We start from the raw sequence: 25,785 nt of genomic DNA on the forward strand, positions 1-25,785 counted from the left end.
AATTCCTCATCCTGAGAGAGTGACGATAGCACTGAGAGTGTTCCACCCACACTGTGTATTCCCGGTCTTTATATTTGCTTTATCTATATCCACTAGACCATTGTTTTCACATAGCAGTGATAGACTCTGAACACTCAATAGTTATAATGGAAATTTTTTTTTTTAACAAAAAGCTTCAGATATAGCTCCCATGTCCATGTGTTGCCTAGTTGTCCTCAATATTATTACTTAGGCTCTGGAGCAAGCCTGTAAGCCCAACACACATTCATGTATAGTCCAGAGTTGATTTTCTGGAAAAAAAGATCTGAAGGTTTGTCAAGTAATGGAATTCTGTCAGAGATTCTGGGGGGAAAAGCTATTCTGAGAATTACCTTTACAAATTAATTCAAATAAATAAGTATTTGCTAAGAAGTACAGGAGTGTTATGTGCTCCTTGTCTCTTTAACAGACCGGGAGAAAGAACTGGAAGCTTTCCGAATGGCACAGCAGGAATGTTTGCACCAGAAGAAGGGACAGGCAGTTCTATATGAAGGTGGAAAAGGCTGTGGAAAAAGTCAGCTCTTGGCTGAAATAAACTTCCTGGCCCAGAAGGAAGGGCACAGGTAAAGACTCTTGCTTTGTGACTTAGCATGTATTTCTCTTGGGGCTCCTTTCCCTCACTGGTGAGATTCTTGTATCATTAGATTCGGCATCCTTGGGCTGCTGGAATGAGACCTCTCTGTGGATCAGGGGACTCCCAGTGACCATAGTAACATTCACCAGGGTGTTGCCATTGAAGCTGAAGAAAGCAGATTCCAAGCAGTGCTTCTATGCCATCCAGACCCTCATGGCCATCTTCTTTGAGATTGATACATGCCCAGCCCATTACCGGCAAGAGCGCCTCCACAAACAGCTCTGTGGGATAGTGGAGGAACCACTTCACTGCCTTTTTAATGACCTCTTCTTTGTGAAGGTAAGGAAGGCAGTAGCTGCTTGAACTGGATTACTGATATTACTGATATTTTTGGTGGATAATTGGACCTAGGATTGTCTTCTAATCTAAAACCCTTTAGGCATATGTACATACATGTACATATATCCTAAGGACACAGAGTTAGCAATGGCAGGATTGAGACTTGAAAAGTCTTTGACACCAGAACCCAGACTTTTTCCTTTTTGAGGAGAGTGGATTCTAGGACCAACTCTGAAACTTGTTAGTTGTACGTCTTGGCACAAGTCACTTAGCCGCTCTGAGCCTCGTTTTTTTTCACCTGCAAAATGACAGTTGTAGTACTTTATGTGGTTTTTGTATGAATTTTAGAGGATGTAGGGTGCATTGTAAATGTGAAAGTGGTAAAAAGGTGATACTGACCAGTCAAGTATACCCAGCAGTTATATCCATGTGTTCTTGAGTTGGTTGCAGCGTCTTGTTCTTTAACCTTCCCTTTCCATTCCTGGGTCATGGAGTATGTCACCTGAACCAGCATCTGAATCTCAAAAGCTTCCAGTGATCCAGGATTTATGTAGTACCCAATAGCAAGTAGGCTAAGAATTCTCTGGCCCACAATTCCATTTATTCATCCTCCATCACTTCTCCTAATTTACCCAGCATGCAGGGCATTGTATCTAATGAAAACTAGAAAAAACAAAAATCTTTCCAGTCCCTCAGCATACTGCTCTCTTAAGACAAGCCTTACCTGAAGTCGTCAGCGAGCAGTCTCACTTGGCCCTCAGGTCCATGGTAGCTCACAATATTGGAGATGTCCATTGCAGTTCTTTCTCACAAGTCTCATGCTACATTCATTTTGGTATATTTAGAATATCTTGGGTACTAGAATTGTCCAGAATGACATTGCTAAGTCTGACCTGTCACTTTATTCCTTAGTCATGATCCTTTAAGGGTTTGCCAAAATTCAGCATGGAAAGGAGATGTCTCTCTCTAACCACCAGTGAACTTTCAGTCTCACCCTCTGAACTATATATTGATGTTTGATTGGTATTTGTAACCCTGTGTCCACTCCTGTAGAAACCCATTCTCACTCAAAATAGAATCATTTTCTCTTTGCTTTTGAGAACCTGTATATTTTTATTAGATTGTCATTTTGAATGATAATATATGGTTAATTTTCCCGGTCAGTTTCCCTTATCCTTCAAAGTTTCACACATGGATGACCTGGCCAGACAACAGAAGATTAAAACATGTTTTTTTGAAGTGCTTCAGAAGGTGGGTATTTTTGCTACATACCATTAATTCTTAATAGGTGGAAATGGTTTATGCTCATTTTAATCTATCCACATATTACCTGGACTTAGACATTTCTTGGCCTGCATATTTATTGATATCTTCATTGTTATATTTATCTTTAACCTTGAATCCATCCTACAGCACAGCATACAAGAAAAGGTCTTTGCTCTTTCCTGGTCCTGTTTCTTAATGAAATTTTAATAACTTAAAACAGTGATTTCTAGATGCAGGTGGATAACTGTTTTATCTCCTATTTATCAAAAATAAATCAGTCCCCATTCTAGGATTACAGAGTCAAGGATCTGTATAAGAAGAAACTGATGTAGCCATTCTGGAAAGCTATGTTGAAGTAACCAGTCAGATTTTTAATAAAATTCGTCGTCTATACCTAGCAGTTCCACTCCTGGATATAAATCCCAGGTAGCTGGCTCATTGCAGTGTTTTGTTTGTGAAGGTTAGGGAGGTGTTGGCATGAATTTATAGATGAACACTTGGGGTATATATAGTGCCAATATTAGTAAGGCAGAAGGTGAAAACATAACAACACATACAACATAACACCATAATAACATAACCACTGATTTTATCTGATCTAAAAATAATCCTGACTGTTTTATCTTTTCTTATGGCTGAGTGTGTATATATATACACACATATATATACACCACATATTCTTTATCCATTCATCCATTGGCCAGCACTTCAGTTGTTTCTGCATCTTAGCTATTGTAAGTAACGATGCAGTGAACATAGGGATGCATGTATCTTTCAAAATTAGTGTTTTTATTTTCTTCAGATGAATATCCAGAAGTGGAATAGCTGAATAAAAAAGATGAAATCTTGCCATTTCTGACAACATGTGTGGAGCTTGAGGGCACCATACTAAGTTAAATAAATCAGATGGAGAAAGACAAATACAATATAACTTCATTCATGTTGAATATTAATAAATAAGCAAACACAAACACATAGATACAGAGAACTGAGTATTGGTTACCAGAGGGTAAAGGGGGTCAACTATATGGTGATGGATGGAAACTGTACCTTCAGTGGTAAGCATGATGTAGTGTGTGCAGAAGTTAAAATACAATATTGTACACATAAAACATATAATGTTATAAACCAATTTTTGAAATCCTGAGTAAAAAGAGAAATAATGAGACCTGTAATACAGTACCATTTACATAAGAACATTTTACTTGACAAAATAGCAATGTGCATTTTATAGGAATGCAATACAAGCAGACGGTGGTATGATAAGTACACTAGCATGATTACCTGTGGCAGTGAGGAATGGAATGTGGGTGGAGAATGTGGATAAAAGAGAATACTTTATTAAAGTCTACATGAGTGGAACATGATAATTGGTGGTTTTAGCTAGCACTGCCAGGTAATTCTGATGTGCAGCCTGGCTTGGAAGTTACTGTATAAAGAATACTATGAATTTCCACACAATTTGAAGCTTTTGCCAAAATGAAATATTTGAAAGCTTCAGGTTTGATTTGGAGAACATTTTGATGTTTGTTTCATATTTCAGTTAGAGTATTTTCATGTTCAAAGTAACTCAGTACATTTCTTTAGGAATTAGATATACAGGCTCTATTTTATATTTATAAAGTAAAATATTAACTGAGCTTAGTTTATGTTTTACTCTGAAAATACCAGCCTGTACTGACATTTAAGATGTTGATGGGAAATTCATGGTAGATTTGAAAATCAGATGACTTCATTTCTAATCAGAGGTTGTCATTGTTTCTCTACTGTTATTTCCAGGCAGTAAGGGAAACACCGCTGATTTTCCTCATTGACGAGGCCCAGTATATGGATGCAGCTTCCTGGGAGTTTTTGGGAACATTGCTCTCCGCTGTGCCCGTCATCATGGTGATGACATTGACCCCTACCTCCACGCTGTGTGGCCAGGCCCAGCACTTCCTGCAGACCCCTCCAGCTGTCCTGGTGCCCATTTCGAAGTTGGCAGCGACCTCACTGTTGAGAATGGCATGTTGGGAACTGGGGGTGGTGAGCATCCCCCAAGAGCTGCAGATGTGAGTGGCTAGGACTAGCTGGGCACTTGATTAAGGGAGGAGCCAGTGCCATAATATAAGAGAAGGCTCAGGTCTCACACCAGAGTTGGGGGAGAGAAGTGCATTAGAAACCATGATGAAGCCCAAAAGTGGATTTAAGAGTAGACAGTCTTCTAGTAACCCAGTAAAAGGGCTACCTCCCTGAACCATTCACCCAGGTTTTCACAGGACAGTTAGGACTTGGATGGCTTGCTTAATTTTTCCATTATGTGTGGCCAGGCCAGTTTCTTCCAGACCCTTCAGCAAGGGGATATCAGTTCCTTTTAACATCGACAGAAGCAAAATAGTTAAGAAAGAAAAGTTACTGCCAAAATACATTACAAAACCAGTCAGAAACTTCTTTTTACATTTCTGTGCTGCTGCTTCCCTCTGTTAGTGTATATCATCAGGAACTGACTTTAACAAAGGAAGTATTCCTCATTATGAAATACCATTATGCTTGGCTCTCTTCAAGTGGGCCTCTTTAGTCAGCAATCCCCTGCTTACCTCTCTACAGCTACCTTCTCCGCAGGTGCTTTGGAAACCCCCTTTACTGTGAGGTCTTATGCCAGGATCTTCTCTCTAAAAACATATTGTCCTTTCATGACCTCCAAAAGGAGGAAGTGGAGAACAGCAAGTGGGAGACACTCTCAGGTAAGCTGAACTTCCCAAGGTTCTACACTGGTCCCGCTGCTGGAGTTTGTTTCTGAACATGGCATCACCTGGTCCTTATTAGGCATATGCCTATTCCCTGCTGGCATTATAAGCTGGATTAAGCCTTCCTGGCTAAGTGAACTATACAAATAATATGCAGCTATGTTTACCGTCTGGTGGCTGAGACAGTAAAGAATCTACCTGCAATGCAGGAGACTGGGTTCCATCCCCAAGTCAGGAAGATCCCCCTGGAAAAGGGAAAGGCTACCCACTGCAGTGTTCTTGCCTGAAAAATCCCATGGACAGAGGAACCTGGCAGGCTACAGTCCATGGGGTTGCAAAGAGTCAGATACAACTAAGCAACTAACACTTGTTTTACTTTTCATGTTGAAAACACTAAATGCCTCAGATAAAGTAATTGAGTCGATCTACTTTAGTTCTTTTTTTGAGCAGCCCAAGAAGTGGGGTTTAAAAATAGGATTTAAAAACATCAAAAAGAATAGATAAACATGAGAGTCTAGTAGCGAATTGCACATTAGTGATGTTCAGAAGGATGACTTGAGGGTTTGAATGGAGAATGGAAGAAGGGAAAAAGAAAGAGGTAGAAGTATGTGTAAATCCAGAAAGGCATCCTCGAGCTGTGATGCAGTAGCAGAGAGGGATGTTAGGAGGTAAACAGGAAAGGTAAGAATGTTAGATACTGTGTGGTACAGAAAATGTTGTTAGCTTCTAAGAGAAAATGAGAGAACAGGCAGGATGGGTGGGGTAAACCACTTTAAAGGTGTGTGCTCCAGTTCACCTTAAACCTTTCAGTTTCTTGAGTACATTCTTGTAATTTTGTGTCTAAAACTCCAGCCACTGAGCATAGCAGTCAAAGTCTTCTTTCCCTACAGCCAATGCCGTGAAATCCACAATGTACAGTATTTCTCCTGCCAGCTCTGAAGGCCAGGAACTTTACGTCTGCACAGTCAAGGATGATGTGAACTTGGATACAGTGCTCCTTCCACCATTATTAAAAGGCAGGTCCCTTGAAGACCTCGTGTGAATCAATTATGGATGTCATTGCACTTAGTAATTTGGTTGGTGATTGAGTATAGATCCCTTATTATCATGCTAGCTTTGTTTCTTCAAAAAAGAAACCTGCCTTTCAGAAATAAATTCTGGCACTGCCTAAAGAGTTGTTAAAGACTTGTAATGCTACTTGAGTTATGTTTTACATAACTGAGCCCACTATTCTCTTTGAGACTGACTGGTGACTTGGAAAAGTTTTCTAGTTATTTAATAAAAATGTATGACCTGAGTTTCCCTTTGTGCATATTCCTGTGCTAGAGGAGACAGTAATCAAGGGAGAAAATGTTGCTGAGGTTTAAGAAAATCCATGGTGCTAGTGAAGAGACAGTGTTAGGGACCTAGCAGGAGTTTAACAAAAAGAGTGCAAAGTATAAGTTTATAATGACTGATGAGATGAAGAATAAAGCCCTCGGAATTGGGTAGGCATAATTAGACAGGGAGTGCTCTTTTTATACATGAAGGCTTTAATGTTCTATTCAAATGTATGGTGGCCAGGGAACTTTATTAACCCCCTTTCAGGATTAAGCATACCTTCAAGTCAACTATGGTCTTACTGAGAATATAGACATGTATGTGAAACAGCAATACAAAATGCCTTGGTAATTAAGAACCAGGGCTCTGGCATCAGAAAAACCTGGGTACCATTGGTTCCCCCACTTACTGGATATGAAATGTTAGATAAACTTACCTAAGCCTTAGTCTTCTCATCAATCAAGTGAGGATAATAATAGTCCCAACCTCATGGGGTTAGTTGAAGAGTAAATGAAATAAATCATGGTATATAATAAGCAGTCAGTGAATATTAGCTATCATAAGCTGTTCACTCTGATGGTTTTAGGTTCATCTGGACAGTTCATATTCCTCCAACTGTGATAGGCCACACTTAGCTTTAGCTTTACTAACTTAGAATCATACAGGTCAGGAAATACAGCACTCTAGTAGAACGTAGCCAGTGGTTTCCTTCAGTGGGGATCCTCACAGCAGTTCCTACTGCTATCCTCTGGAACCTCAAGTAATACCTTAGATATGATGGGATGAGACTATGATGGATGGGTGCTTAGATGGCCCGTTTCCCAACGAGAAACTGATATCTCTTAGAATAGTCCTGTAGGCAGAGCTTCTTGGCACTGTGACCTGTTACAGGAATCACTGCACCCACAGAACCCCCACAAAGCTGTGGCTTACCACCAGGTAGCTGTAGCTTATTCACAGTTTTCCTAGTCCAAATTCAGTTTCCAGTCAAGGGTCACTCTTTGCATAAGCAGTGTTACCTGGTAACTCAGCTGACATTCTAATTCTATGGGGCTCCTAGGAAATGGCTAGAAAGTTAACCCAAGGTCAGTATTGTCCACAGGGAAGGAAAAAGGATTTGTTAACTCACAAGCTAAAATGAATAGTTCAGTCAGCAAGTCTAAATGAAAAGCCAAAGCTGCATTGTAAAAGGCCATATAAGTTATAAAAGTATTGAAGAAGGGGGCTGACATTATATTTGTAGTTTAGGCGTACAGTTCTACCACTAGTTAATATGTTATTGGGATAAGAGAAGAGAAGACTGTGATGTTCAAAATGATAGTATAATGATCCAGGTGAAAATGACTACTTAGACTAGAATTGTTTGGAAGGAAATACACTGAAGAACTTTCAGAAAGAGAATGAGTGGGTGGCCAGTTGGTTGTGAGAGAGAGGAAAGAGTTTAGAATTATTCCAAGATTTGGGGTTTGGTAATATAATGGATTTAATAACAACTGCTTTAATATATGGATCAGAATTTGGAGAGATTTACTAAAATGCTTTGAGTTTTGAGCTCTTTACACTAATTAGAGTTCTGGGACCAGGAAGCCCACAGCCTCCATGTTTAGTTGAGAAAGTAAGAAGAAAATGGGTCTACCAGCAAAAGGTTTTGGTGACCGCAAGAAATAGCTTCAGTGTCATGGTGAAAACCTGATTGTTGGATAAATAATAAGTGAGGAATGGGGACAAAGGAAGACATGGAGATAAGGTTCTTTCAAGAGATTTGGCTGAGTGGAGAACAGGTGAAATAAAAAGCAAGCCTTTTTATTTTTTTTAATGAGCAGATTATTAACATGGTGCATTCTGTGTGGGTAGAAAACTTATTCATTGCTAATTCTTTTTTCTTCAGAAATAGCAGTGAACCAACTAGATCAACTGAGCCCAGAGGAACAGTCGCTGGTTAAATGTGCTGCAGTCATTGGTCACTCCTTCCACATAGATCTGCTGCAGCACCTCCTGCCTGGCTGGAGTAAAACTAAGCTACTTGAGGTACTGAAGGATCTTGTGGATGTACACGTGCTCCGCTGGTGCAGTAAGGGCCAAGCGCTTCCTGCTGAGCCAATGTTAGTGCCTTCCTCTGTTGAGACTGAGCATACCAAAGAGGAGACAAAGTCAGGTGAGCTGGTGCCTTGTTCTCAGGCCCAAATAGAGAGCTTTGGGTGAGGATGTATTTGTTCAGAAAGAACATCAATATTATGTGTCATGGGCCCCAGTCTCTTAAAGCTTATGTCTAAAGAATTGGGGAGATTATTACTTTAATCATGGAAGAGCCATGTTTATAGGGATTGAATAGCTTTTATTTTTCAAAATTGTCTTAATTTCAAGAATTCTTGCTCCATGTTAAACCCCGTGCACTAAGTATTTGTATCTTGATTTTTGGTTTAGAAAGTGTTGCCCTAGTCTTTTATTGGCTTCTTGGAATAAATAAGAAGAAAAGTGGGTAAATTATTTCTGATTTTAGAAATTCACAAGGGAGTTAAGTGTGATATTGAAACAGACATGAACAAAGCAAGATATGCATTAAATAGCTGCAGTCTCATATTCTCCCATGAAAGAATAAAATTGTAACATAGGCTACCCAAAGCACATATAATCCACAAATAGTTTCCCTTTGACTTTGAGTTGAGTCTTATATTTGAGCAGAGGCTTTCTGGTTACTTGATGTTTATAATAATTTATATTAATAGTAAAAGAGCTCAATTTAAGAGGAACAACTAAGAAATCTGTCTCCTGATCATTTCTTCCCTGTTGTACTTTATCCTAAATATGGTCAATATCACTGGTATACAATTCTTTATACAAAGGAAGCAATAATACCAAATAAGAATTATCAATAAAATTTTCTTATAAACTAGTAGCATGTGCTTGGGAGTTTACTACCTTAAGGGAGGCTCTCATTTAGCGTTTCCTATGTTTTAGATGCTGACTCTCCTCTAAAGCTACAAGAGGAACTATCCCTACCTCAGACAGAGGTGCTTGAATTTGGAGTGCCTCTTTTGCGGGAAGGGGCTTGGGAGCTGTGGCCCAAGGCACAGCAAACAGCCCTACACCTTGAATGTGCCTGCTTTCTTCGAGATCTGGCCTGCCGCTGTGGGAGCTGTCAGGGGGGAGACTTTGTCCCCTTCCACCGTTTTGCCATCTGTTCCACTAAGAGCTCCAGCGGGACCTCCCGATTCTGTAGCTACAAAGACACTGGCTCAATACTAACACAAGTGATCACAGACAGATTGCAGCTGCCTTCTCCCCAAGGTAAATCAGGGAGCAGAAAGAAGATATGTGGGCATCACTGCTCTTTATTCATGTACTTGGAACTCTTCATGCAAAAGATGAAATCAGATTAAGAGAGAAAAATAGGTGGAGAGAGTCATTTATCACTGAAGTACCAGAAATTTTTTTTTTTTAAGTGTGATCTCAGAATTAAAAGGAACTTTAGCGATCATACTTGTTTTGGTTGGCAATATTGGGCAAGCTGTGTGTGTGTGCTCAGTTGCTCAATCATGTCCGACCCTTTTGCGAACCCAGGGACTGTATCCTGCTAGGCTTCCTCTGTCCATGGGATTCTCCAGGCAAGAACACTGAAGTGGATTGCCATTTCCTTTGCCAGGGGATCTTCCTGACCCAAAGATCAAACTCAAGTCTCCTATGTCTCCTTGCATTGGCAGGAAGATTCTTTATCACTGAGCCACTTGGGGGAGCCCCTTGGGCAAGTTACTTAACTTCAATTAATTGAAAAAAATAACAGTACACACTTCATAGGATAGTTGTGAGGATTAAATGAGTTAAAATATATAGTGTGCTTTGAATAGTACCAGGCATATGGTTAGTGCTCAGTACATTTAATTATTGTTTTTATTATTATAAATTTTCAGTTTGGTACACATATATGGAGTCCTTATGTGTATCAGATGCTTCAAGTAGGTGTTAAGAATATGAAGTGAAATTATCAGATTTTTGGGGGGCTGATGATGGTACAGACATATAAGTAGAGAATTCCAATATGGCCTTAAAGGTGATAAAATGGACTACCTAGGGATTTGGATACCTAGAGAAATGGCTATTAGCCCAGCCTGAGAAATGAGGAAGATTTTTCCTTGAAGGAGATAATGCCAGAAGTGAGATCTGAGGGTTATGTAGGGGTTAGCTTCTTAAAGACGCTTTAGTGGATAGATGTTCCCCCAAACCTATAGCCCTCTACCACAACCCAGGTAAGAGTTCACCCTTGGAATTCTCTGGTGGTCCAGTGGTTAGGACTCTGAGAGTTCACTGCAGAGGGCCAACAGTTCACCCTCTTTGTTTTAACATTTTCAGTTAGCTTGCCTTGTAGGACAGCTCACTTCATTCTCAGTAGCTGTTAGGAAACTTCTTTCACCAAGGTGAACTCTACCTTCCTGCAAATTTTTCACTCATTTTTCAGCTTTCTACCTTCTTTCATATTTGAAGACAGCTGTCAAGACCCAGGAATATCTTCTTTTTCTCTACTTTAATAAAGGAGAAGTTGGTGTTGGTGTTGGCGGGGAAAGGGATATGGCGAATTGGTGGTAGTAAAAGACAAAAATGAAGATTTTGATCTATGATCTTAATACCTCCTCTGGCTGTAACATTCTTATGACTCTCTGAAGGTGGACCAGTGACTTGGAGAAATTGGTCACTGGCTGATGAGGTCTATGGTAATTTGCACTTTTGTACTTTCTGAGGGGAAGAGGAAAGAAAACAGTGAATGTCCTGGTTGGTATTATGAAAAAATCACACTATCATTCATAATTCCTTTCAGCCTTTTGTTTTTGAGAGGTCAGTATTAGCTTTAGATGAGACAGCTTGGTCCGTCTAGGTGTGAGTGAGGCTCAAGACCTTTCCAGCACAGCCGAACTCTTACGGAGGCTTCCCAGACCCTGGGTCTCTGTGCACAGACATGCAGAACAAAGCATGCTGTTCTCTCAGCCTGCGATGTGATGGTGCCTGAGAATCGTGCATCACAGTAGTGCTGCCAAATTCCAGTTTCCTTAGACCTACTTTACCTTATATGACGTCATTAAATAATCAGCGAGCAGTCCTTTTACTTAACACAAACCCTCCCTATAATGGTTCCTTTAGACTCCTTTTCAATCCTACCACCTGTGCTCCTGAGCCCAAATAGATAACATCTCTACAGCATTTTCAAGTTTTTGCCTTTTGATCTGAAGACAGCTGTAGAGAAAGAGGCAAATCTGGAGGATAGAGGTTATTTAGGATCAACCAGGTAAAGCTGGAAATCTCTTCTGGCTATTGTGACCCTGGTGGGATGTGACATCTTGTGCCCTCATGTTTTTCTTCACTAGGTCACTTCTTCTGTGGTTCTCTCCCATCTAGTCATAAATCTGATCCAGATATGTTCATAGATTTCTACTATTAGAATTAGTCATCAAACTAGAGGGACATATTCTTTATTCATTTCTTTGGCAAACAGAATTAGGAATTGGTTTGGGAGGTTTGAGAATGAAAGGAATTACTATTTAAATCACAAGTAATTGCGTTTAAGGAAGAAAGAATTAGTACCGTTGCATGTAAGGTTACTTTTAAACCTAAATTTACCATTGTTATAATGGGGGAAGCAATTTTCATGAAAGGTAGTCAAGAATTTTTAAATGTTCTCAGTTAATACAAACACAGGCAATTAAAGATAGTCATCTTTTTCTCCCTACAGACACTTTTCAGTTCCAGACAGAATCATCCAGAAGTCAGGAGGCCTTCACAAGGGAATACTGCAGGTAGGTGGAGATGCTGAGAGTGGACGTGGAGGGGGCCAGAAAGTAAGACACAGCTGATCATTAAACCAGGGCACTCACCTTACCTACAGACAAGGAAGGCATCTGACCACCCAGGAATAGTGACTTCTGTCACTCAGCCCAAAATGCAAGTTAACAGTGAATCAGAAAGGCTTTGTTTGATTGTTTATAGGGAAATTATTTCTTAGTGATTAAGAAAAACTTTATTTAGTATCTCTCAAATGTATTATACACGTAACAGATTTTTTTCAGCTATAAATTTGCCTGCTCAATAACTTTTGAACCCAGATGATATTAAAATGATTTTATATTTCATAACCATGTACTTCCTGGCTTTCTAATGCGTATCTTACCAATTTTGCAAATTTACCTTGAATTCACCAGCAACTCTCAAGTTCCCTATCATTTATTCAACCTGATTTCCTACAGTTTTCAAACAAAAATCTATATTCTACACTAATCACCCCCATCCCTAATGTGTCTTTACTCACACAATTCTCCCTTTTAAAAGTACTCAGTGATGTCTACATCCTTCTACTTATCAGCATGTTCACTATCCAAAGCCGTCCTCAGTTCTCACTTTTTCAGTCATTCTATCTCAGAGAGATCAGACCTCTTATGAACTTGTGGTGCCTGTGAAAAATGCGCTGGACTAGTAGTTCAGAAATATGAACTCTAGTTTTGGTTTTACTCAGTAGCTCAGAATCTGCCTGCACTGGAGGAGACCCCAGTTCGATTCGTGGATTGGGAAGATCCCCTGGAGAAGGGATAGGCTATCCATTCCAGTATTCTTGGGCTTCTCTGGTGGCTCAGACGGTAAAGAAGCCACCTGCAATGTGGGACACCTGGGTTTGATCCCTGGGTTGGGAAGACCCCCTGGAGGAGGGCATGGCAACCCACTCTAGTATTCCTGCCTGGAGAATCCCAGAGGATTCTGGGGGGCTACAGTCCACGAGGTCACAGAGAGTTGGACATGACCGAGCGACTAAGCGCAGCACTCCCATCAGTAGCTGCGAGGTCATATGTAAGTCATTGACCCTGCCAGAGCTTCAGTTTCTTCATCTGTAAAAGGGAGGCAATTTTGCCTACCTGAATGGCGGGGTTTTTATAGAATAAGATGGTGTTATTTCATAAAATAATATTCACATGTGCCATGATGGAGTTCAAATGGGCTGATAGATAAATTTATTATTACTTAGTGCTTTGTATCCTTTTTATGTTTTCATGTAGCACAGTTAGTTTACTCTTGAGATGTGGTCTTTTCCCCATTAAGTTTGTGAGGTACTTAGTTTGGCCTTAGGTTTTTAAAACTCCCTAATAGGGCTTTGCCATTAAGAACAAAATCCTGTCTTTCAAAACCTTGTGGATCAATGGAGGAGAAGGATAGACGTAGGATTAATGAATCATAAAGGAAAGCTTCCCAGACAAAGTGGCTTTGGACCTGGTAATGCCTCAGCAAAAGTGGGTACTGTATGGCCACTGTTAGCTCTTCATCTTCTCTCCACAAAGAACAGAGGAAGAGTTCCTGGATAAAGTGAACAGGAAACTGGCTCAGACCAATCCCAAGAAAGGCATGTTGACCACGAAGCCCTGCCACTGTAGGGAAGTCCTGAAGCGCGTGCTCTCGCCCCTCACCCAGCACTGCCTGGTCATTGGAGAAACCACTTGTGCATTTTATTACCTGCTGGAATCTGCCGCTGCCTCCTTGGATCTGTCAGATAATTACATGGTAAGCAAGCTCTGCTCTCTACCCCTGAGCTGAGCCCTATGACTTGGGGGGATTTGATTGGGCTTTCTTACCAACAAGTATGAAAAAACAGAGGAAAGTGGGAGAGAGGCAGGAGCTGTAAGGGGTCTAGGAGAGAGCGCTAAGTGGAAGTGTGGCAGTGAAGAGTGCGTGTGCTGCCGATGCTGCCCCGACTCCTTCCCGCACAGTCCAGCTCCCCATTTCCAGTTAAATCCTGTCACAGTTCAAATTCTCCATAACCTTGGTCCAGCCGTCGTCCTGATCACACGCTTAGCAGCATCCGAATCCTAATCCAGTTTCTCCTCCCCTTCTCTTGTTTGGAGGCCTTCTTTTATTTGAGGAAGGCAAGCAGTCTTCTGGGCCAACCCTCCGCATTCTCATTTTTTAAAAAGCACAAGATGAAGATCTGTCAGTTTGAAGAAGCCACTTTCTGTCGTCTCCAGTCGGAGGTGAGGGCAGGGGTTAACCTTGAATTTTGGGTTATTTCTCCTTAAGGATTACCCTATTATTTCCTTTAAAGTCTCTTTGCTTTTTATGAGCAATTATAAATGTGATTTAAATTCAAAACATAGAAATACATGTAGAATGTGAAAGAGTACTTCCTAATCCCTTGTCACCCCCAGCATAGTTGATAAGTTGGTGAAAATGATCAAAAGATATAAACTTCCAGTTATAAGTCCTAAAAATGTGATGTACAGCTTGTGATTGTAGTTAACAATACTGTATTGTATATTTGAAAGTTGCTAAGAGAGTATATCTTAAAAGTTCTCATCACAAGAAAAAAATATTGTAATTATATGTGGTGATAGATGTTAAACTTGTAGTGATCATTTTCCAGTATATACATATATTGAAACATTATACTGTACACCTAAAACTAACGCTATATGTCACTGTCCTTCAGTTAAAGAAATCATCACGTTGTACACCTTAAATTTACACAGTGTTATGTGTGAAAGATACCTCAATAAAACTAGAAGGAAAAAAGCATACTTTCCAAACTCTTCCCCCCTCAACCCTATACCGCTCAGCTGCTGTGTTCTCCCTCTAGTGTTATATATCTGTATGTATTTTGCCAGAGGGGCTCAGCATACATAAATGTATATAATCTACCCACTTCCTTTGTTAAATACAAACAGGAGCTCTTTGTACTCCATTCCACATCTTGCTTTAACAGTAAATAAGACTTCCCTGGCGGTCCAGTGGTTAAGATTCCTCGCTTCCACTCCAGCAGCAAATGGGCGGGAGGGTTCAGTCCCTGGTCAGGAAACTAAGATCTTTGGCTGCAGTGCAGCCAAAAAATAAATAAATCATGTACCCTGTAGGTCATTCTGTATCATTTATGACAAATTTCCTGAAGGAATAAGATTTGTATGACAAATAAAAACTTTGGGGAAAGCACGGCATGAGACATTCCATTTTCAAATGACAGATAGAAATAAACTTAATTATTCCGTATGAATAACTCAGGACAGCTCAGCAACTTCTCCCAGCCTCATTGCTATTACATCCAACAGAGCAAAATGTGTTGGATGATTATCAGTTTATAAATAATGAATCCCTAAAACTATGGGGGATTTTTGTTGGAGAGCCAAGGTTTAAACTTTTTTAAAAGTAAGTAAAAATTAATTTCAGTGTAAACCTTAAGATACTTTGGCTTGGAGAATAAACCTAATGTGGATAAAGCCTTTGAACACCAAAGGGAATATTACAGTAGTCCACAGTGTTGTATTATTTGTGTTTCAACCAAAAGGTCTTTGAAAGTGTTAGTTGCTCAGTCGTGTCTGACTCTTTGTGACCCCAAGGACTGTAGCCTGCCAGGCTCCTCTGTCCATGGGATTCTCCAGGCAAGAATACTGGCGTGGGTTGCCATGCCCTCCTCCAGGGGATCTTCCTGACCCAGGGGTCAAACCCAGGTCTCCTGCACCACAGGCAGATTCTTTACCATCCGAGCCACCAAGGAAGCAAAGTTTTAAATAATTACTTCTTTCCATTTTAAAGAAAGAATTATTGGGCAGTCTTCCTAAGATTGTTCAGAAATTACCATAGACTTGATCCCTTTCTTGGAGGATTTAGCCATAGAGCATGAAGGTATATGATAACCTCAGGGTAGTTCCTCAGCTCCTATCTTCATACACTGTGGTGGTACAACTTGTTTATGAAGAGAGTGATGAAATTTGGTGATATTTCAGATGCTTTCCATGGCATCTGAAGCTAAAGACAGTCCCATTTGAGTCTCCAGCATCGCTTTGTAAATCGCAGCCTTTCTCTACTGCTCACTGACAATCATGTGGGAGATGAGAAAGGAGAGTGCTTTCTCCATAATTACATTCTCTCACTCCTTTACTTGCTCATGGCCCTACGGGTGCTTGTTAGTGTGGCCAGGTTCTGCTCTAACTCCGCTCCCTCTGGCACCTCGGGCCCCAGTTACACATTCCAGAATAAGAGCCAGTGTGTTGTATCCAGAACCTTGTCCTTAGTACTCTTCTCACGCTTACATTCCTGTTTTTCACTTGACTGTCTCCAGGTCTGTTTCAACATGGGACAGATCACCCTGGCCAAAAAACTGGCTAGGCGAGCCCTTCGTCTGCTGAAAAGGAGTTTTCCCTGGACCTGGCTTGGTGTCATTTTCCAAACATTTCTAGAAAAATGCTGGTATTCCTGTTCCCTGAGTCAACCTCGAAACAACCCTAGTGAGAAGTGAGAAGCTTTGCCAACTTGTCCGGGTTCCATTTAGGGTCACAGAGAGCTAAAGTTGGACCTAGGCTGGGGTTTTGCCTGTTTGACTCTTAAGACTCCTCTTTTCAAGCATATGAACAGTTCTCATTCATTTACCTTACTCTCTGGGCCAATTCAGTGTAGCAGAATGAGTACATCTTTTGTCTTTGAAGTATGGTATTATCCTGTCTTTTTCAAATAAAGATACATATATGTGTACTCTGACTCTGTACACATACACGTATATGGAATTTAATGTTATTTCTCTGACAGATATACGCATAATATTAAACACTGCCTCGTTATTGAGCTGTAATAATTTATAGGAAATCTATTCAACCAAAAGAACAATTCAAAGAATGAACCTTTTTTAAAAACCTCTCTGAAAACTTCTTTTTGGTCAAGAGGGATGAATTTAAAAAGCATATGAGGTTAGAAGTAGTGGGCTCCCAGGAATCTTTCTGAGTCTGGAAGTCTGTGGATGAGTAGACTCCGATTTCTTTTGGGAAAGGATGGTGGACACTGGTGAAGAATAAGGGCGTGCTCACCCCCCTTTGCCTCACACCAGGAAGAAGAAGCTGGCGGTCCTGCAGCAGCAGCTGCACTGTCTGTCTCTGCTCCGGCAGCTCTACAGCCTGGAGGCCACAGCCAGCAGCCGCAGGTTTGCCTGCCTGGCCACTCTTATGCAGAAGAACTCAGTCAAGGAGTTTCCTGGTGAAGCCCAGGTACGCAAGCCCTTGCTTTACCTCTGGACCTCACTCAGAAACCTAAAACACTAGGGGGGGAGACCCTGTCAAGTCCCTGGTTAAGCATGGCTCCACGGTAACCCAGACCTAACAGGACATTGCTGATTGTGTGTTTGAGCAGGGTTCTCAGTTTTCATGTATGAGGCTATCTGTGTACCCTCTGAATTGAATGTTGACATTTGTGTGTATTTGTGTGTACAAAAAAGTATTTAAGGAGTGATCAGAAGTAGGGAAGGGGTCATAGCTTCCATCAGATTCTCAAGCCAGTGCTCCGAAAAAAAGGATAAGATTTTCTGACTTGGGGAAAAAGAAGAAAGGGAAATCTGTCTTCCTAATTTTAGTGTCTATATATGTATATGTATATCTCCATTTGCTCAACAGATATTTGATGAACACCTATTCTATACCGGGTTTCCCTGATAGCTCAGTTGGTAAAGAATTCGCCCGCAATGTGGGTTTGATCCCTGGGTTGGGAAGATCCCCTGGAGAAGGGAAAGGCTACCCACTCCAGTATTCTGGACTAGAGAATTCATGGACTGTATAGTTCGTGGGGTCACAAAGAGTCGAACTTTTACTTACAACTGAGCGACTTTTACTTACTCTGTACCAGACACTGGATCTTGGTTCCAGGGAAACATAAGTGAAATATATAGTATGTTAGGTGATAATAATGCAATGAGGACAGAGGCCAGAGGACTAGGGGAACTAGGGGTGCAGTTTTAATAAGGTGGTAGGGAAAGCCTCACCGAGCAGGTAGCATTTGGGCAACTATCTGAAGGAGATGAGAGGCCAGATGAGTAGGCCATGGGGGAGAAGAGGCTACCTGGGAGAAAAGCGGGCAGGAGGAAGGCAGAGTGAATGCACAAGGCCTGCCCTCTGTGTTGGGGAGTAGTGCAGAGGCCAGTGTGACTGAAGGGGAGCGAGAAGGAGAGAAAGAGCCAGGAGGTGAGTCAGAGAGTCTAGGGAGGGGGGATGGCAGGTGGTGCAGGCCTTGTGGCCACTGTGGGAGTTTGGGCTTTTACTCCAAAGAAGACGAGAAGCTGTTGGAAAATTCTTCTAAGAGGCGTGACAGAGTCTACTTATATTGGAAATCTAACAAAGAGAGTTTCAAGAGTGTCATCAGATGATGTCAGTTGTACACACAACTGATGACAGAGATGGCAGCAATTCTATAGAGTTCTAAGGAGCAACTAGAGGCTTCAGTTAGAGAAAACAAGAGAGGTGCAGTTTGGCCAGCGTCTTGAAGGGGAAAGTCTTGGATTGGGGAAAAGAAGAGGGGCAGATGGAGGAAGTTGTTTGTTTAAAGAACAAGCAGTGAGAATGGTCAAATCAGAAACATAGGGGTGAGAAGGAGTGTGTTTTCATAGCTGGAGTTGAGGTGAGCGGTGGCCCCAAGAGTGCCACATAGAGTGAATGGCGGGCATGTGGGGGCTCTTACCCAGAAAAGGGGTGAGATGGCGCTGCAGCCTGACTGTGCAGTCTGGATGTTCACCCCGTGTTTGTTGTCCCACAGGCTGTCTCCACCTATGTGGCCCTCTCCCAGTTCTCTCAGAACGTGGGTGACAAGGACGAGTGGCTACACCGTGAGCAGCTGGCCATTCAGAAAAGCAGCCTGTGTTGGTTCTCCAGGGAGGGGCTGTTAGCCACAGCCCAGCTCATGCAGGCCTTGGCCTACACCAAACTCTGCCTTGGGCATCTCGACTTCTCCATCAAGCTGGGTAATGGGGCCTGGGGCTGGTGGGCCTGGGGCTTTTAGAGAGGCCAGGCGCACCTCTAGACCTCACGATGCTCTTTAACCTCCTTAGGTTTTCAAGCTCATGAGATATGCAGACACCTCAAGAAACCAGCTCTGGAGAATCTGGTTCTCTCAGTTCTCTTCAGATCTGCATTTCTGAAGAAGAAGTATTAAGATCCTTTACTGTCCTTTGTATTTGTTGCCTCAGAGGGGAGAGTATGACCTTCTAAAGCAGTTTAGAGTGGAGAGGGAGAAGCTGTCCTGTCTCCACAGCCAGGACTATCTCCAGTAGTCCTCCAGGAAACATCGTCTTAAGTTTGAGGGGTCAGGAGTAGAAAGGCAGAGTCTGGGCACTAGATATTCCCCCCCTCCCCTCCCCCCCCCCCCGCATTTGTTTTACTGCAGGGAAGTCAGTAATTGCAATAGCTCACCCTGGAAGTTGTCTCAGAGTCATTTTCCCACTTCCTTTGCTTAGACATAGGTCTGATCCCGGACACAGATGTTCTCTATATAAATAGAATCATGGAACAGAGGTCTAGAGGCTGTTAGGCCACCTTGAAGGTGTAGGATCCCATCCTATCCTGTACAGCCCTCCCCATTCTCCAGCTGGTCCCAGTGGCTCTGTCTCTCGGCAGATTTGATCTGTGTGTCCATGTGCTGGAGAGTCAGTGGGCGCTCATTTCCCAGAGTCATGATGTCCTTGGCCAGGCCTGCTTCTATTCTGCTTGCTTAGATCTGCTGCTCTACGGAAAAGGTAAATCGTGTGCAGGGCTCTGCTGTATTCCTGAGGGATTCAGACCTCAGGTGGGGCCCTAGGTTTGGAACACAGGCACTCATGGACCTGTCCTTTGGGCATGGCCTCTGCTCCTGGCCCTTGTTCCTTAAAGTGTAGGAACCACATTGTGATTCAGGGTGTCTGCTTTCCAGGTGGTGTCTCCTCCCTGGACCACGTACCTTGTATACCACTTTATAGTCGACAACTTATACTACTAGCCTGGTTACTTTCTCTGTCCACAGGATGGCTGTGTCGGCCCTTTGGGGAATGTCTGCATTTCATTCAACACTATGAGCACAGCTGCATTCTAAATTCTCAGAGCAATGTCATGCTGGGGGTCCACTCCTCTCTGGCCATGTGGTAATGTAGGGTATCAGAGTCTTATTCAGGGCTGTGGGAAAGGGTAATTTTGAAGACACCATGAACTCATTTAAGCTATTGCCTTTTGCCCTCCAAGGCAGGATGGTTCCACATCTCCAACCCATTTCTAAAGACCATTCACCTCCCATTTCCCCCCACGTTATTGGAAGGGTTCTTCTTGTCCCTTAAGAGGTTTGGGCTCATAGATTAACGGTTCAGTTTAGAGTTACATTTACGTGTGAGATAATCCATGGCAAAGCTGTATGTCATTGGTTTTCTTTTGAGCCTCCTTACACGTGAGTTAATAGCCTTGGCCCCTTACCAGAATCACAAATCTGACTGAAGGAGGTCTTAGAGCCTTAGAGTAATGACGGTTCTGTGGAGGAGCCATAGTGGGAGTTAGCGGAGAGAGCTGAGAGCTGTGGTTCTTTCCCTTCAGGTTTGCCCAGGACTCACAGTGGAATCAGTTTGAGTACCACTTCTCTAAGGCTCGCCAGTTGGTGAAAGGAACCGATGCCTCACTATTTGGTTCCCATGGCTTTGTCCGATTCCTAGAGTGCCATGTGCTAGTGTTACAGAAAATGCCAGAGGATGTCTTCCTGCAAACTCTTGCAGAGACTCGCCGCCAAACCCTCACGGTACCTGTCTCCGTTATCCTGAACTAACATCTAAGGCATGGTACTCTTTCTGCCACCTGCCTCTCTCCCTTACTCTTCTCCTTGCTGCCTCGGTCTCTTTTTCCTCCTTGAACCCTTTTTTTTCCCTCCACCTACAGACTCTATCCACCTACCTCATGTATCCTCCCAGATATTCTTGCGTGTAGATCAGGACTGGGTTTCTTAACATTACTGGATTTGCAAAAGCTACTACCCAGTGCCATTAAAATGTTAGTACTTAGCCCTCCTCAGTAGACCACGCTGGCTTTGGCTATAGGTTGACACATTTTCCTACATCCTTTACTTCTGAATCTAAAACATTCCAGTTCCTCTGTATCTGAGAACAAGCTTTCTGGGCCTCCTTGACCATAAGTAACTCCTTCCTGTTCCCCCAGCCCTGAGTGAGTGTGCTGAGTGGGAACTGCAGTAAGTTCTGATGGAGTGGAGTGGAGGAAAGAAAGTACTAATCCCTGAGCTAATGGACCTTCCTTTCCTTTCAGTACTTTAAGGAGTTCTTCTCTCGATGTGTGACCTGCCCTGTCTATCACCAGTGGGTCTCTGAGCTTAAAGCCTTTGTAATGAGAAATGGAAAGATGTCCTTGACCAACATCATCAGACCTTTTGACACCTGCCTGACCAGGATTTGGATAGAGGGAGAATTCCTGGAGGAAAATAACTCCTTTGAACAAAACTTGGAAATACAAAGTAAACATTCCTTCCTGGAACGTTTGTCTGACAGATATAAAGAACAGTCTCAGATTCTTACTCACAAGCAGTTAAAGTCATGTCCAAATAAGAAGGGACATGGAGATAAAAGGATTAGTCCTTGCTTCAGAGGTAGTTGTCATTCTCTCACAGTGCCAGACTCAGCCTCAACAGAGACCCCTTTATGTAAGGGGTGGAAGAGCCTCTGTCAGCCCTTTGTTTCAGCATCTGTAAGTCTTAGGCATAGGAAATTCCCCCTTGGTCCCAGTGCAAACAAATAGATTGTTTCCTTGGAGTAGCTGGATGGTCACTAAGGGAGAAAGAAGGCCTTAGAAATCACAATGTAATGTCTATGAAGGTGAATGATAAGATGAAAAAGAAAAAGAGAGGAGAGAATATAGTTTCTTGCTTTAGGACCCAGCAAATCTCCTTTTTCCAGGCCATGAGTTAAATTTGTAATAGCAGAGGAAATTCTTTGTGTTTGTGTTACTCTTTATGTTTCTATTTTCAGGATTTGTCAGAGAGGCTGGTGTCAACAAGAAGGATAAAGAAGAAATTCAAGAATGTATCTGTTAAAACAGTCAAACAAAAATCCTCCGAAGGGACCGTGATTCTTTTATTACATGTAACACAAAGCTGTGCCCCCAAGTCTCCTTTTTAAGATGCTGTATATATACATATTAAATATGCTAGCCTTTTATAGTCACCACTATCTGTATATCTTCATAAAAATAAAAGCATGTATTTCTAAAGCATGAAATTTAGATCTTTAACTCTCTTCATTAATGCAACTGTGGCAGAAATTATTACTAGAACCATAGCTAGACCAGAGGCCAGGGAGGCTTTGAGATTAAACTGACTCCATCTCATATAAGGTGAGATCTATTAACAGGTAATTCTTCCATGTTGTAGCATTTCCTTTTGTGGCTGGATAACATTCCATTTTATGGATATGCCACATTTTGCTTATCCATTCATGCGCTAGTGGTTATCTGGCTTAGTTCTGCTTTTTGGTTATTATGAATAATGCCATTATAAACATTTGTGTGCAGGTTTTTGTTTAAACATATGTTTCAGTTCTTTTCGGTATATACCCAGGAAAGGAATTTTTAGGTCATGCAGAAGCTGTTTAAAGAGTTGTCATATTTTCTCCTAAGTTGCCATACCACTTATATTCCCAGCAGCAATGTGTAAGGGGTCCAGTTTTTCACATCTTCACAAACAATTGTTATTTGCTTGTTTTTTTTTATAGCCATTCTAGTGATTGTGAAATGATATCTCGTTGTGGTGTTGATTTGCATTACCTTAATGACTAATGATGTTCATTTATTATAAGCTTATTGGCCATTTGTATGTCTTCTTGGAGAAATGTCTGTTCAGATCCTCTGCCCATTTGTTATTGGAATATTTGCCTTTTTATTGTTGAGCTTGAAGAATTTCTTATATATTCTGGGTGCTAGACCCTTATCAAATTTGATTTACAAATATTTTCTCTAATTCTGTAAGTTGTCTTTTCACATTCATGGTGGTATTGTTTTATAGTACAAAAGTGTTTTGTTTTGATAAAGTCCAGTTTATCTGTTTTTGTTTTTTGGCTGCTTGTGCTTTGGTGTCATATCTTAGAAATCATTGCTCATCTTAAGTCACAAAGATTTTTTTTCTCTGTTTTCTTCTAAGAGTTTTATAGTTTTAGCTTTTATTTAGGTCTTTGATTATTTTGAGTTCACTTTTGCATATAGTGAAAGTTAAGTTTCCAAATTCATTCTTTTACATGTAGATATACACTATCTCAGCACCATTTGTTAAAAAGACTATTCCTCCCACATTTAAGTAAATACTGTCACTTTCATTTTTTTAATAAGATTTATTTATTGGTTTTGTTTTGGCTGCACTGCATGGCATGGCAGAAATCTTTAGTTCCCTGAGCAGGGATCAAACCCATGCCCCCTGCTGTGGAAGCTTAGAGTCTTAACCACGAGATCACCAGGGAAGTCCCCAAGTACTTTTGTTGATGTATGGTTTTATTAGACATATGGGTTTATTTCTGAACTCTCAATTCTGTTGCATTGGCCTATATATCTATCCTTATGGCAAGCCACACAGTCCTGATTATTGCAGCTTTGTTCAGTTCAGTCACTCAGTTGTGTCCGACTCTTTGCAACCCCATGAACCACAGCACACCAGGCCTCCCTGTCTATCACCAGCTCCCAGAGTCCACCCAAACCCATATCCATTGAGTCGATGATGCCATCCAACCATCTCATCTTCTGTCGTCCCCTTCTCCTCCTGCCCCCAATCCTTCCTAGCATCAGGGTCTTTTCAAATGAGTCAGCTCTTCTCATCAGGTGGCCAAAGTATTGGAGTTTCAGCTTCAACATCAGTCCTTCCAATGAACACCCAGGACTGATCTTTAGGATGGACTGGTTGCAACTCCTTGCAGTCCAAGGGACTCTCAAGAGTCTTTCCAACACCACAGTTCAAAAGCATCAATTCTTCAGCATTCAGCTTTCTTTATAGTCCAACTCAACATCCATACATGACCACTGGAAAAACGATAGCCTTGACTAGATGGACCTTTGTTGGCAAAGTAATGTCTCTGCTTTTTAATATGCTGTCTAGGTTGGTCATAACTTTCCTTCCAAGGAGTAAGCGTCTTTTAATTTCATGGCTGCAATCACCATCTGCAGTGATTTTGGAGCCCAGAAAAATAAAGTCAGCCACTGTTTCCACTTTTTCCCCATCTATCTACCATGAAGTGATGGGACTGGATGCCATGATCTTAGTTTTCTGAATGTTGAGCTTTAAACCAACTTTTTCACCCTCCTCTTTCACTTTTTCTTTTTTTTTTTTCCTCTTTCACTTCCATCAAGAGGCTCTTTAGTTCTTCTTCACTTTCTGCCATAAGGGTGGTGTCATCTGCATATCTGAGGTTATTGATATTTCTCCCAGCAATCCTGATTCCAGCTTGTGCTTCCTCCAGCCCAGGGTTTCTCATGATGTACTCTGCATGTAAGTTAAATAAGCAGGGTGACAATATACAGCCTTGACGTGCTCCTTTTCCTGTTTGAAACCAGTCTGTTGTTCCATGTCCAGTTCTAACTGTTGCTTCCTGACCTGCATCCAGGTTTCTCAAGAGGCAGGTCAGGTGGTCTGATATGTCCATCTCTTCCAGAATTATCCACAGTTTGTGGTGATCCTCACAGCCAAAGGCTTTGGCATAGTCAGTAAAGCAGAAATAGACGTTTTTCTGGAACTCTCTTGCTTTTTCCATGATCCAGCGGATGTTGGCAATTTGATCTCTGGTTCCTCTGCCTTTTCTAAAACCAGCTTGAACATCTGAAGTTCACGGTTCACTTATTGCTGAAGCCTGGCTTGGAGAAATTTAAGCATTACTTTACTAGCGTGTGAGATGAGTACAATTGTGCAGTAGTTTGAGTATTCTTTGGGATTGCCTTTCTTTGGGATTGGAATGAAAACTGACCTTTTCCAGTCCTGTGGCCACTGCTGAGTTTTCCATATTTGCTGGCACATTAAGTGAAGCACTTTTACAGTGTCATCTTTCAGGATTTGAAATAGCTCAACTGGAATTCCATCACATCCACTAGCTTTGTTCATAGTGATGCTTCCTAAGGCCCACTTGACTTCACATTCCAGGATGTCTGGCTCTAGGTGAGTGATCACACCATCGTGGTTATCTGGGTCATGAAGATCTTTTTTGTACAGTTCTTCTGTGTATTCTTGCCACCTCTTCTTAATATCTTCTGCTTCTGTTAGGTCCCTACCATTTCTGTCCTTTATTGAGCCCATCTTTGCACAAAATGTTCCCTTGGTATCTCTAATTTTCTTGAGGAGATCTCTAGTCTTTCCCATTCTATTGTTCTTCTCTATTTCTTTGCATTGATCACTGAGGAAGACTTTCTTTTTTTTTTTCCATTTATTTTTATTAGTTGGAGGCTAATTACTTTACAATATTGTAGTGGTTTTTGTCATACATTGACATGAATCGGCCATGGATTTACATGTATTCCCCATCCCAAACCCCCTCCCACCTCCCTCTCTACCTGATCCCTCTGGGTCTTCCCAGTGCACCAGGCCCAAGCACTTGTCTCATGCATCCAACCTGTGCTGGTGATCTGATTCACCATAGATAATATACAGTATACTAACACATATATATGGAATTTAGAAAGATGGTAATGATAACCCTATATGCAAAACAGAAAAAGAGACACAGATGTACAGAACAGACTTTTGGACTCTGTGGGAGAAGGCGAGGGT

At 41.6% G+C, this 25,785-nt stretch overlaps 1 protein-coding gene across 1 annotated transcript in view; it reads left to right on the forward strand.

Annotated features, from left to right (window-relative positions):
* The window catches only part of LOC122429837 (adenylate cyclase type 10-like), a 36,096-nt gene extending 13,836 nt beyond the window's left edge, over nt 1–22,260 (forward strand). Inside the window, exons 13-32 of the mRNA XM_043450496.1 lie at nt 449–602; nt 763–952; nt 2,117–2,203; nt 3,998–4,269; nt 4,805–4,941; nt 5,835–5,960; nt 8,153–8,419; nt 9,223–9,552; nt 11,984–12,047; nt 13,575–13,794; nt 14,136–14,261; nt 16,340–16,512; nt 17,099–17,255; nt 18,790–18,994; nt 19,082–19,178; nt 19,647–19,765; nt 20,029–20,146; nt 20,586–20,784; nt 21,303–21,507; nt 22,019–22,260. Coding sequence (XP_043306431.1) covers nt 449–602; nt 763–952; nt 2,117–2,203; nt 3,998–4,269; nt 4,805–4,941; nt 5,835–5,960; nt 8,153–8,419; nt 9,223–9,552; nt 11,984–12,047; nt 13,575–13,794; nt 14,136–14,261; nt 16,340–16,512; nt 17,099–17,255; nt 18,790–18,994; nt 19,082–19,178; nt 19,647–19,765; nt 20,029–20,146; nt 20,586–20,784; nt 21,303–21,507; nt 22,019–22,083 — 3,311 coding nt within the window. The 3' untranslated portion in view covers nt 22,084–22,260. The remainder of the gene's footprint in view (nt 1–448; nt 603–762; nt 953–2,116; nt 2,204–3,997; nt 4,270–4,804; nt 4,942–5,834; nt 5,961–8,152; nt 8,420–9,222; nt 9,553–11,983; nt 12,048–13,574; nt 13,795–14,135; nt 14,262–16,339; nt 16,513–17,098; nt 17,256–18,789; nt 18,995–19,081; nt 19,179–19,646; nt 19,766–20,028; nt 20,147–20,585; nt 20,785–21,302; nt 21,508–22,018) is intronic.
* The last annotated feature ends 3,525 nt before the right edge of the window (nt 22,261–25,785 follow it).

The sequence above is a fragment of the Cervus canadensis genome, chromosome 28 (genome assembly GCF_019320065.1).
Source record: "Cervus canadensis isolate Bull #8, Minnesota chromosome 28, ASM1932006v1, whole genome shotgun sequence".
In the NCBI taxonomy this organism is placed as follows: domain Eukaryota; kingdom Metazoa; phylum Chordata; class Mammalia; order Artiodactyla; family Cervidae; genus Cervus; species Cervus canadensis.